The sequence below is a fragment of the Vulpes lagopus genome, chromosome 3 (assembly GCF_018345385.1).
Source record: "Vulpes lagopus strain Blue_001 chromosome 3, ASM1834538v1, whole genome shotgun sequence".
In the NCBI taxonomy this organism is placed as follows: domain Eukaryota; kingdom Metazoa; phylum Chordata; class Mammalia; order Carnivora; family Canidae; genus Vulpes; species Vulpes lagopus.
The window spans coordinates 111249137-111262661 of record NC_054826.1 but is presented as its reverse complement, the minus strand read 5'-3'; the positions used below and the strand labels follow the sequence as shown (position 1 = coordinate 111262661).

The following is a 13525-nucleotide window of genomic DNA, read 5'->3' as shown; positions in this document are numbered from 1 at the left end:
AAAAGGCAAAAATTGTAAAGCTGTAAAGGACAGAGCAGACCAGCCAGCACGCGCTACCAAGGAAGAGATGGCTGCTGAGATCCTGGGCAGTGAGCTGCCCACAGCTGGTGGAGCTGGGAGGTGCTATAGGCCAAACTGCCTGGTAGCCAGCCACAGGTACCTCCTGGACTTCAAGGAGTCAGCCTCCACAGCTGCTCACATGAAGCCCACCACATACTAGGCCAGGTTAGAGCCACAGGAGAACACTCATTTGTTGAACGAGTCAAGATTAGTAAAAGAATATATTTGGTCTTTGTCCCTAGTTCCTGGCACAGTTTCAAACACCCTTGGAATTTCCTGAGTTATAGGAGTATCTTTTGTTATTCACAATGAGCCCCTTGGACCACACATGAGTTTATGGTAACCATTCATGGGGAGCACCTAGTTTTAAGGGAGAGACTGACCACTTTCAGAAAAATCAACCATGTGATGACAGGGTTGGAACTTTCTTAGGCCAACCCCCAAGAGGGGAGAGAGCTGGAGACTGAGGCTAATCACAGCTAATGATTTACTCAAAATGCCTCATAACTGCAGATAAAAACTCTGAAACAACAAGGTTCAGAGAGCTTCCTAGTTAGAACACATGGATGTACCAGGACAGTGGTGTAGAAGCTCTGCTTCCTATTCCCCTCAAGACTGTGGTCTATGGATCTCTTCCATTTACATCCTTTATGACAAAAGGGTAATAGTGAATATAGTGCTTTCCTATCTTTTGTGAGTCTTTCTGATGAATTATGTACCTGGTGGGGGGCGGGTCACGGGAACCCCTGAATTTGCAGCTGGTCAGACTGCAGAGGAAGTAGCCTAGGGACAGCTGAGACCCCTGGCTGGTATCTGAAGTAGGCACGGTCTAGGTAGGACTGAGCCCTTCATGCATAAGGCCTGTGATCACTCTGGGTAGTTAGTGGCAGAACTGAAATGAATTAGATTGCAGGACCCACAGCTGGTTCAGAGAATTGCTGAGAAGTAGCAAAGGAGGGCTACATCCATGTTAGGCACCCAAGAACAGTGTTGCTAAGACAGGGGCTGGGAGAAAAGGTACAAGGACAGGCAAGAAAGGACATAAAACTTAAAGCCACACCTCGTATTTCTTGCCATCGCCACCAAAAAACCTGCCCTCAAGTGAGTTCCTCACCCCTCTAGGCCAGCCACCACAATGCTATCTTTGAAGGGAGAATGGGAAAATGCTGATAACCAAAGGCAGGGCTCAGCTGATAAGCATGACCAGCATCCTAGACCCTGAAGAATACTGGGGAAAGCCATCGAAAAAGATGTGACCACCAGCTGACCTGTGAGCTGGACCTGGGCAAACTAAGGTTTCTCACTCCCTCCGCTGTCCTTGGAATGCAGACACAGCCGTGAGACAATGATGTCGTGTGGAGAACACCTACATACTGCACCTCACTGAACCTCCATATGGCCTCCATATAAACCCTAACAATGTGGGATCTACTCACCTTGCTGCCACACAGGACAAGCCTTGTATCTAAGTTCTAGCATACAGAAGCCAACTTCAGATTCTACCTGGGAGACTCCAGAGAAGGTTACGAACCAACGAAGAGGAAAGCTTCCATACACAGGACATCCCCTCTCAGCTCTGTCACAAATCAGAGACTAGCTGGCAGGCTCTGCTGTGAGCAGGCCTACCTACAAAGGGGCACAAGGGTTTGAGGGCAGGGGGTAGGTACAGTACAATGAGCAAGCACAGTACAGCCAAGCCCAGGGTGCTCACCTTTGGGGACAACACTTTGATCAGCTCATTCAGGAAGCGGAATTTGGCCACCTCGCTGTGGAACTTCTCCCCGCAGTGGTTCATACACATCTCCAGCACCTGCACAGACATAGGACCCCCACAGGAAAAGGAAACCCATTGGCTTCGGGCTTATCTCACAGCTGATGAGCATCTTCCAGAACGATGGCTAGGGTTTTCCTGAAGACTACAAAAACACTAAAGTTTGAGGAAGGAGGACATTTTCAGATTAAGAAAAAATGCTGCCTGTCTAATCTTACTGTAACTGCCAGGTTTCTGACCAAGAAAAAAGCTCAGTGGGGTGTACCCTGAGGCCACCCCACCTTTTAAGGAGAAGTCCTGGGCAGAAAAACTGGCTAAAGAATCACATCCTCCTCAGAGGCAGAGATCTGATATGTAACACACAAAGGACTGTTAAGCCAGAGGCGAACTTGCTGGCCTCCAGGGGCAATATGGGGCCTGCAATGTCTTCTTTGGTCTACACTGTTTACACTGGGCTTGCATCCTCCAGTGTTTCTATCCTCAATCAGCAGCTCAGTCCTTTATGTGACCAGTCAGGCCCTGTACATGAGGCACTTGAACTTGCCAGCCCTGGTCTCAGGAAGATGAAAGAAAACCTTCTTCTCCTTGCCCCCAAGCAGGCTCAATGCTGTTCTTTATTTTATTTTAAAGATGTATTGATTTATTCATGAGAGATATAGAGATAGAGATAAAGAGAGAGAGAGAGAGAGAGAGAGAGACAGATAGAAGGAGAAGCAGGCTCCATGCAGGGAGCCCAATGTGGGACTCGATCTTGTAACTCAGGGATCACGCTCTGAGCTGAAGGCACACACTCAACCACTGAGCCACTCAGGTGTCCCTCAATGCTGTTCTTTAGAAAGAGACCTAGGATGGAGCAACCTGAGCACAGAACTCCCTATCAGATGCTCTCCACCACACTGAAACAGGTCTAAGGTCCAGCACTCTGTAGCTTCAAGGCAGGAAAGCTTAAGTGAAAGTGCAAACCAAACTCACCGTTAAGGCATAAAGAGATTCTTTCTCTTGTGGAGACTGGATCTTGTGGGCCAGTAGCCAGGGTGCGTGGGTTGGGCTAAAGGAAAACAAAGAGACCTAGGCTGTGGGTGGAAAGGAAGAAACCAACCAGTATGGCTGAGTACACTGTCAAGCCGCCTCTCTTCCAGAAGTGCAGGTCCCAAAGCAGAGGTGGAGTGACAGGCACGCAGCCCACACACCTGTCCCTGAAGGCCAACACACCCTTGTCACAGTGACAATACCTGACATCCTCCTCCCTGCAGCCAACCCATCCCTAGAACTCCAAGCAGAGCACTCAGGGCCAGACCTGTGTGTAACCAGGTCATGAGCAGTAGACCCTGTCTGTCGGAGGACAAATGCTCAGTAAACACTGGAGTAGAAAGTGCGATCAAACTTTTTGTTCAGATGTGGAATATGCAGCATCATATAAACATGTGAATGACTAATGTCTTCAGTTCCTATCTAGATGCTATGGACAAAAGAAACCAAATCAAATAAACAAACAAACAAAACAACAACAACAACAAAAAACCAGAAACCAACAAAATCTTACCCTTCTCCTGACTTTTCTTAAGAAAGATGATATTTAATTTGCAGAGAAATCACTGATCTCTCTTGCATGGCTACATAACCTAGATACATTCTATCCATAATATCCAGGGGTCTCCTCAGCATTAGTGTCTTCAAACACTGCAATTTTTTCCCAAATGATTGCCAATTACAAACTGACTATTCTGTTTAAAGAACACAAAGCAAAAAAAAAAAAAAAAAAATGAATTTGCTATTTCCAGAAAAATAATGTTTTTTGATCATAGAGGGGAATAAAGGTGGGGGGGGGGGGGGGGAGAAAGCCTCATTCTCTTTCTCTTAGGTAAAAAAGACCCAAGAGATAGAAGTGTCTACTCAGTCTGAGATATCCCAAGTCTTGTGTATGTGTGTGAAGGTCACCTTACCCATTGGGATCAGTGTTCACCTGGTCACAGAAATTCTGGATAGCTGACCAATCCTGTTCTGACACGCCTGGGTCTGTGGCTTTATCTGTCAAGGAAGTAAAAATAAAGTATAAAAAGAAAAATTCACACACATCCCCCCACCCCCAACAAATAAAGTAGCAGCCAAGGACTGTGACAGCACATCAGACCCAGCAAGCAGACAGCTGAAAGGGACAGGACTACGGCTGTGCTGTTGGCCACTATTAGGCACATGATATGGCTTCACTGAAGATCTGCTGACTGAATGAACAAGCAAGCTTTTGACTCCCCTTCCAGTGCAGGGGTGGACCTATGTGCGCCTCCTTCATGCCCCATCATTGGCCCTGCAATGAGGATGAGCAAGGGCCAGCCTCTGGGAGGCTGCTGCTAAGTTTCTTAGCTCTGTGATGATAAGATTAGGATATACCACAAGGCTCTGGGTGGTTCCACTTGGTCATCTCACCATCTCCTCAAAAACAATACCCCTAAGTCTAACCCTCAGCTTACTGAAATCCTCTCTGACCTCCCTATTAAGAAGCTTCTCCATGTGTCAGTGGCTTGTGCTCACTGACAAAAGGGAGCTCCTTGCATTCACTCCTCAAAATGCTGTTCCTTTCTATAAACTTACACATTCCTGGGGAGCCCAGATCCAATCATGCTACGGTCCCCTGCTCTAAAACATTATACGCAGATGAAATCTGAGGACACTAAGCATTGAAAGGAAGGGGGCAGAGCCACAGATATACCTGCAGGTATAGGGGGATTATGAGAAGGCCTAACATAAGACCATGCTCCACTGAGGGGAGGGACAATCTGTCCTCTTCCTGGTGCTGGAGGACAGCAGCTTCTCTCCTCCCACTGCTGCTGCCCAGAATTACTGTCCAGCCACTAAAGAAGAGTGTCCATCCCCCATGTCCTGGCCCAGATTAAACCAGGCCCTGCTCTCTCACAAGGGAACTGCTGAGAGGCCTCTTTTACCCATTCCTAACCCCCACCCCCCACTCCTTGCTGTCCAGCTTTCTGGGGCCTAACCATCCCACCAGTGAAAAACCTTCCTGAAGGCTCCTGATATAAGCTCTACAACAGGCTGATTCTAGGGTCCCGTTTCTGATACCATTCCTTATGCCTGAACGTCTACTCCTCTCTTCTCAAAATCCTCTGGTTCTTCAAGGCCCATTTGAATTTCCACCTTCTCCTAAAACCTCCTCCCACTGCCCCACCCCTGCGTTTCTCCACCCTTCAGATGACTGAGGACTCCAAGGTCAAGCAGAGTTTAACCTTTCCTGACTGCAGTCACACTTCTGTCATCTGGAAGTCATGTGTCTCCTCAGCTCAGCAGTGAGATTCAAAAAGCCAACTCCATTCTAAGTGAAAACAGAAGACAAGGGAGACACTTGGCTTCTTCAGACTGTCACTGCCAGTATCCCCTCACCAATTCCTCCTCAAAGCCCTTTCCCTGTGCTCACTCTTGAAAATCCTATCCATCCTTCGAGCCCCAATTCAAATGCCTCCTCTTCATAAAGACTTCCTTGATCTGCCTCGCAGGGCCACAAAACAGAGGCCTCTCTTCCTTCTCAGAAGGCGCACATTCTATCTGCCCCTCTTCCAATGGAGATCTCTAGCTCCATCCTTGACTTGTGACATGTCCTTGGGCCCTGAGGGTCTCACCTCCCTCTACTATAAAGGAAAACAGTACCTTCCTCACAAGACAGTCCTGAGGTTCAAAAGAGAGTGTCTGAAGTGCCGGATACAGCAGCAAATATTGAAGTCATTCAAAAAGGACAGCTAACCTTATTGTTTATTATAATGCAGTCTCTGCCTTCTGCTTTAAAAACACCTGTATGTGACTTACTGCACCTAAAGGGAATAAAACTCTAGAAGGCAAAAAGCCATATATTTCCTGCAGAGCTTAGTACAATGCCTTCCTCAAAGGCACAAAATAATTACTCACAGGGCAGCCCAGGGGGCTCAGTGGTTTAGCACCACCTTCAGCCCAGGGCGTGAGCCTGGAGACCCGGAATCAAGTCCCACGTCAGGCTCCCTGCATGGAGCCTGCTTCTCCCTCTGCCTGTGTCTCTGCCTCTCTCTCTCTCTCTGTCTCTCATGAGTAAATAAATAAAATCTTAAAAAAAATAACAGTAATAATAATTACTCATGAAATAAATTATTTAAAGCAGAAATCTCTCAGAGATCCTGATTAAGGAGGCCTGACTCATCTAAAATAATTCTGATTTTGGCTTCCTGAAGTTTTAAGTTCACTACCAGGTCCTGCTTGATGCCTCTGGGCATTCGGACTTCAACACATGACTGGACCTAGAGCAGAGATAGGCAAGATCCACCCTTCCTCCTCCTGTACCCCTTCCTCTGCCACCAAGTAAAAAGAGTAAGACAGGCACCTGCTTTTCCACAGAAAGGAAGACACTTCTATGAGGTTAAGTCATGTTCCAGACCCTTAACCAAGGCCAAGCAGCAAGATCTATAAAGTGTGAGAGTATCTGTGTCATGATGATTTCCTCAAAGTCTATCCCACCCTGAAATAATAGCAATAATGGTATTAGATGCTTTTTTTTTTTTTTTTTTTTTTTTTTGTAAAGAAGTTACTATGTGTCAGCCACCAGGCTGAGGGCTTCCCAGGCCTCTCTTCTGTCCAGTCCTCAGAAGGGAGATGACCACTACCCTCTCACTATTTTATAGGCAGAGACTTGCCCAGCCACACAAGCCGGAAAACAACAGCAACAAAACTTCATTCCTAGTTCTGCCCCAAGCCAGGGCCCAAACATTTCTCCCAGTTCCTTGACAGAGATAAGTCCTCTTTGGGAACTAGTTTCCTTGACTTTCTCACCACTGAGTTATCAGCTCCCTAAAGCAGGAAAACCTGTCTCATTCACCTTCACATCCTCCAGCACCCAGAATAGTCATTGGCACAAATATCTACTGAATGAACAAATGATTCACCTTTTGCTACGCAGGGCCTGGCCAATTGGCTGAACCTATTTCTGACTCCAGGAGAGGGCTATTCCAGTACAGAAATAACTGGGTCTCCCACAACATAATGCCAGCCTGCCAAGTTGCTTCAGGAGCCTTGTGCAGCTCCAGAGAGAACCCCCCAGAAACCCAGCAGCTGGATCAGGCTACAGCACCAACCCAGATTTGCAGGACACTCCTCTGCTCCAAGGAGTGGCTGGCGGCCAGCAGGGCACGGCCAAGGAAAGACTCAAAGAACCCCTTCTCTGCTTCTCAGGACTGCCACAGCCCCACCAAGGGCTACCTCAGCCATTAAAGTGGTTTCTGTAACTGGCACTTCGGCAGGACAAGTATCACTAGTGCCATACATCTGCTTCATAAAAGCAGTGTTTCTATGCATTTCAAGCCTGCTACACAGTGAGAGGTATTAAGAAAACAGCTGAGACCTTCGGCAGTGAGTGACATGGCTCATCTAAGAGTGACTAAATCTGAAGCCAAATCATCTCATACCAGATGCCAACTAACCACAAGAGTCCTGACTCTGGTGCCAGGAGCAGCCTATGCTGATAAGAGGAACCCTGAGGCTGTGAGGAAGGAGTCACCTCAAGGAACATTTAGAATTCAATCCTTCGGGAAGTATCCACTGACCCCTACAGTCCAGCAGTCATTCAATCAAGCACACGACAGAAGCCCAAGACCCACCATAGGAATGTCCTATGCTAGGCTCCAAGATAAAGAATGAGCTCAGCCCTCAGGAAGCTGGGAGAGTATAAATAGACTGCAACTTGATCACCGAGAGGCACAAAAGTGGGGCTGGAAGGAAGACAGGACATATCACCTGGGAGCAGGTCCAGGTGGAAGGAAGACAGGGATTTACTGAGCACCCCACGCTAAGCAATGTAAGATGGCACCTAGCCCCTGGAACCACTGCTATGGCTACAATCCCAGAGACCAAAGGGACCCAGTACTGCTTTTAACAGCACAGGACTGGCAACAACCTCAAAGGCCCTTTAATAGGGAACTGGTTAAAACGATTATAATATACCCATACAATGGGATGCAGGTTTTCAAGACCAAGAATGAGGCATCTCTCTATGCAGTCATAGAGAATTGAACCACCAAAATCAATTAAGTTTGGGGGTTGGGAGGCTGCAGAATGCACAGAAGCTGCTGTTTGCATTTTTAAAGCATGAGCTTCTGGTAACAACTTCCTTCCCCCCTCCTCTAATTCTTATTAAATTCTAGTTCGTTAACATATAGCGTAATACTGTTTCAGGAATAGAATCCAGTGATTCATCACTTCAGCTTCCTGATACTCCTTTGACAAACTACTCCTCCACCAGTTCTACATCTAAAGTTTTCCCTTTTTTCTCCTACTAAGCCAATATGAGTTTTGGGCCACTCACAATATATCTAATAATATCTATGTGCCAGGCCCTATTCAAGTGCTTCACCTGTATTAAGCAGCCCAAGGACAGATTACAACTCTCTTCATCTTCAAGACACAGCTGCCCTACTTGCTGAGACATAGTCTGTTAGTGACCTGAGCTTGGCAGTCCTCAGACCCCACATAAAATGACTTCCTTCTCCATCTAGCCCAGATACACAGGGCATTCTTGCAACTACACTCTTGTGCTTCCCATAGCCTCAACCCCTCTACCTCCTTGTCCCTCTATTGTACCCACTCCACTGTGCCTCACATCCTAGCAAATCCAGTTGTTTTTTGTTTTTTAAGATTTTATTTATTTATTCATGAGAGACACACAGAGAGAGGCAGAGACATAGGCAGAGGGAGAAGCAGGCTTCCTGTGAGGAGCCCGGTGTGGGACTCGACCCTAGGACCCCAGGATCATGCCCTGAGCCAAAGGCAGATGCTCAACTGCTGAGCCACCCAGATGCCCGGCAAATCCAGTTTAAACCACAATTCGCCTCCTCTGATCCTACAAGGGGTGAAGAATCACACAACCATAAAGACTACAAGAAATATTTCTGGTGGGCAGTCAACACTCCGAAGTACAAACTCCAAGAACCTCTCTAAACTCAGAAGATCTCAAGTGTGAAGGGAGAAGATACTCCTGCCCTTCTCCCTGAGGGAACATTTGGCAGTATCTGGAGACATTTTATGCTTTCTGTGGGCATTCTGGCGTATGCTATTGGCATCTAGTGGGTTGAAGCCAGGGATTCCACTAAACATCCTATAATGCATGGGCAGACCCCAACAGCACAGAATTATCAGACCCAATATGTCAAGAGTGTCCAGGTTGAGAGACTCTGCCCTGGAGCATCCGAGTGGGCTCCCCTGTTTTCCTCACCAGCATTTCCCAAACTTCCCCACCTCCTTCCTCAAGCCCCAAGTTCTACCTCAGCCCAGGCTCAGCAGGGAATGGTGGCAGTGACGCTGAACCTTATTTGCATGTGTAATCATCTTTATCTCCTTCCCCCAACATTTGGAAAAACAAAAGGTGCTCTTCCTCTTTGTGAAGCCAAGTCACCCCTTTCTGCTCTGGCTCTGACCTCCCTCAGCACCTGCAAGCTCTTTGCCAAGGGCTCCAGCATTGGACTTGGAATTTAAGGGCAGTTCCCCAAAGGAAGAACAGCGTGGAGGGGCTTACACGTGCCCCTCTCCTTATGAGATCTCCTTTACACCTGAATTCCCTCTAGCTACCCTTCTCCTTCCTTTCAAAAACACCATTTACAAAAAAAAAAAAAAAAAGGCTAGTGACCAGAGGCAACATGCTCACTACACCAGACAAACTTTATATTTCAGAGCAGTTGTTGCCAATTCTTCAAAACTCAAGATTCCACATAAAAATATAGTTTCTAGGGCAGCCTGGGTGGCTCAGCAGTTTAGCGCTGCCTTCAGCCCAGGGTATGATCCTGGAGACCCAGGATCAAGTCCCATGTCAGGCTCCCTGCATGGAGCCTGCCTCTCTCTCTCTCTCTCTCTCTGTGTGTCTCTCATGAATAAATAAATAAAATCTTAAAAATATATATATTAGCTTCTAGCTCTACCTGAAAAATCAGAAGATGTAGCACCTTTGGGATCACAGCCTAAAATTGCTGAAGAACCCCCCCCCCTTCTTGGGCAGTCAGGTTCCGTGCTGTCCTCTCATCCAGCCCACTTGACTCTTTCTGGCAACTCCTCTAGGCCTGTCCACCACCTCCTCATCAACAGCCTTCAGTGCCCACTACTTAACTCAAATGTATCTCATAGTAACCTTTTATTTTTCATAAAGATTTCATTCATTTATTTGAGACAGAAAGAGGGAGAATGCTGGTGCACCGGCAGGGGGAAGAGGGGGGAGGAAAAGCAGATTCCCCACTGAGCAGGGAGCCCAATGCAGCTGACCCCCAGGACCCAGAGAGGCAGCCGCCTAACCAACTGATCCACCCAGGTACCCCTCATCAGTAACCTTTCAGTTGCCAAATTCAAAGATCCCCCTTCTTCTGCCTCACCCCTACTCTATCTTTCTGCACCAACTATGCCGTTCCTTTGAAGAGAGAAGATCAGTGGCTCTCCATCCTCCCAGCTTTCTCCTGCCTATGTCAGCTCCACGTTCCAGGTCAGGCTGCTTTCCCCACCTGCTTCCTACATGCTGAGGTTCTCCAAGCTCTATCTGCAAACCTCTGCTCTTGTTATCATACAACACTGCCTGCCTGGGCAAGCTCTCTGCCAGTGAGCTGAAGATTCTCACACTTATCTCCGGCTCTTGCCCTCTCTGCCTAGAGAGTCTCTCTTTGGCTGTGCCACTTGCACCTCAAACTCTACAACTCAACCATCTCTTCTTAAACTAGCCCTCCCCACAGGTGACACATTTTTAACCAACCGGTTACCCGAGTCAGAAACCTGGGGTCCATCCTAGACTCCTCCTAGTCTCCATTCAGATACATCAAGGGTGCTGATTAGGGACGCCTGGGTGGCTCAGTGGTTGAGCGCCTGCCTTTGGCCCTGGGCGTGACCCTGGAGACCCAGGATCGAGTCCCACATCGGGCTCCCTGTATGGAGCCTGCTTCTCCCTCTGCCTGTGTCTCTGCCCCCCCCCCTCTCTCTGTGTCTCTCATGAATGAATAAATAAAATCTTAAAAAAAAAACAACGGTGCTGATTGTGCCTGCTAATTATGTCTACTGTCAGGCCCAATGCCTTCGCCCCCACTTCAACCCCTAAGCACCACTAAAACAGCTTTTTATTTACTCTCCCTGCCTGGCCTCATCGCCTTAACCAATCTGGCTCCACATCGCTGCAGGTGATGCTTTCAATAGGTGTACTGATCAGATGCTCCGGCTGAAAACCCCACCCCCACCCGGCCACGAGATAAAATATAAATTCCTTTCTGCAGCCTCCAGGCCCCAATTAGCCCTGCAGACTCTTCTCCGGGCTCTTTGTTCTTGAGGCTGTACACTCCAGCGGTACCCACTGCTGGTTCCCAGAACGCTCCACACCCGTCCCCAGCTTTTACACATGCAGTTTCCTGTGCCTGAGACACTGTCACCTCCACTGTCCCCTCAAATGCTATGTGCGCTGCGACAAACGCCAGGTAAGCCCATCAACTCCTACCACTACAAGTTAAGCCAAGGCTGCCCGCACCCCACAATTCGCCTTAGCTATGTAACAAAGGTGCCCTTTCGGTGGGCTTGGACCCACTAAACAAGGTCTTTGGGATCAAGGACCCTGTGTTACCCATCTCAGGATGCCCGGCACCTAACAGAGCCCAACACAAGGCGCACAGCCTGCATCCTCCTTGAATTTCAATTCCTCGCCGGTTACCGTGCCCACGGGACTGTCCTGAAGTTTACCATACGCGTCAGTCCGGCCAGAGTAAACACGCACAAAAGGTACGAAGGGCTTGTTTTGACATTAACGACAGCAGCCTGATAGGGATCGCAAGAGGTTCGCAAGAGGTTCCCCGGCTTGCACGAGCCTCCTTCCGTGTCAATGTCCTCATCTCCAAGGCGGCGTTAGTGATAGAAGCTGCCTCTTGGGGTCGTGATGGGGATGAACAGCGGCTGAGACGCCTCGAGCACCGGGCTTGACACAAAAGAGAAGCTGCACAGTGGGGAGCCACTACGTGAACGGAGCTGGCGGCGGAGGACGGCAGTGGCGGCGAGCAGAGCGCCAGGGCGCAGTCCGCCGCCCGCCAGGCGGGATCCGGGGCCGTCCCCGCGCCCGGCCCGGGCCCCTGCCCGCGGCCACCTGCCCGCCGCCGCCGCCGCCGCCGCCGTGTCGGAAGAGAGGCCCGGGGACGCGGGAAGCCAGGCCCCCCGCCGAGGGGCGGGCCCGCTACTCACTGAGCCACAGCTCCAGCGCCGCCGCCGCCGGCCCCGGGGGCCCGCCGGCCGCCTCGGCCCCCGCCGCGGCCCCGGCCCCCGCCGCCACCGTCGCCGCCGCCGCCATGGCCCCAGCCCCGCTGCTCCAGCCGCGGCCGCCCCTGCCCTCCAGCCGCCGCCGTCCGGCGCGCTCCGGGGCTGCCGACGCGGCAGGCGCGGGCGGGCACGTGACGGGGCGGGGTCTGCGGCGGCCCCGCCCACCGACCAGGCCCCGCCCCCGCCCCGCAGGCCTGCGCGGGGGTGGGGCGGGGGCGGGGGCGGGGCCGGGAGCGGGGGGCCCGGGGCTGGGGGCGCTGCCCCTGCGGCCGCTGAGTTTACTCGGGTCTACTGGTCAAAGCCCATCCAGCCAACTTCGCGAGGCCTGCGTGCTCGCGTCCTTCAGGAGTAGGCTTGTGGGATGAAATGCGGGATGCCCAGTTAAATTGGAATTTCAGATAAACTAGGAGTAGTTTGGGGGGGGTGGCGGTCATTTTATCCAGGAGGGTCTTCTCCCACAACTTCTCTGAAATGACACACCCGCTTTTTCTCCATACTGCCTTATTTTCTCTGTTGCACAATACACCATCGATCTACCTAGATTTTTGCTTATTTTGCTAAAGGATAATTTTTTCCCCAAAAAAGTCATGATTCTCATACGTGTTGAAATGAACACGTGTTAAATGTTTTTTTTTTTTTTTAAGATTTATTTATTTATGATAGACATAGAGAGAGAGAGGCAGTGACACAGGCAGAGGAATAAGCAGGCTCTGTGCCGGGAGCCCGACGCGGGACTTGATCCTGGGACTCCAGGATCGCGCCCTGGGCCAAAGGCAAGACCTAAACAGCTGAGCCACCCGGGGATCCCCTGACGTATCAAATGTTTTAACTCTTTAATGAAATGAGGGGAACAGAGCAGAGGTGATGTTAGAATCCATTCAGGAGAGAAAAAAGGGAGATGCCTGGGTGGCTCAGTGGTTGACTGTCTGACACAAGGGTCTTGGATGAGTCCCATATCTGGCTCCCCACAGGGAGCCTGCTTCTACCTCTGCCTATGTCTCTGCCTCTCTCTATGTGTCTCTCATGAATAAATAAAATATTTTTTTTAAAAAAAAGGAAGAGAAAAAAGGTTGGGGCACCTGAGTGGCTCAGTTGGTAGAGCCTGCAACTATTTTTTTTTTTTTTAATCAAAGTATTTATTTATTTTATTTATTTTTTTATTTTTTTATTTATTTTTTTTTTAATTTATTTATGATAGTCACAGAGAGAGAGAGAGAGAGAGGCAGAGGGAGAAGCAGGCTCCATGCACCGGGAGCCTGATGTGGGATTCGATCCCGGGTCTCCAGGATCCCGCCCTGGGCCAAAGGCAGGCGCCAAACCGCTGCGCCACCCAGGGATCCCGAGCCTGCAACTATTAATCTTGGAGTTGGAAGTTCAAGCCCCACAGTAGAGATTACTTAACATCTT

The 13525-nt window shown here is 49.5% G+C and overlaps 1 protein-coding gene across 2 annotated transcripts in view; it reads right to left on the bottom strand.

The window, feature by feature from the left end:
• The window catches only part of GGA2 (golgi associated, gamma adaptin ear containing, ARF binding protein 2), a 33641-nt gene extending 21477 nt beyond the window's left edge, over positions 1–12164 (bottom strand). The window contains exons 1-4 of one of the 2 annotated variants that reach the window (XM_041749693.1): positions 12044–12164; positions 3775–3859; positions 2804–2879; positions 1772–1870 (exon numbers count right to left, since the gene is read on the bottom strand). In XM_041749693.1, coding sequence (XP_041605627.1) covers positions 1772–1870; positions 2804–2879; positions 3775–3859; positions 12044–12149 — 366 coding nt within the window. In that variant the 5' untranslated portion in view covers positions 12150–12164. Of the gene's footprint in view, positions 1–1771; positions 1871–2803; positions 2880–3774; positions 3860–11585; positions 11955–12043 lie in introns of those variants that run through there. The other variant, XM_041749692.1, reaches the window with a different exon arrangement.
• Between the last annotated feature and the right edge of the window lie 1361 nt (positions 12165–13525).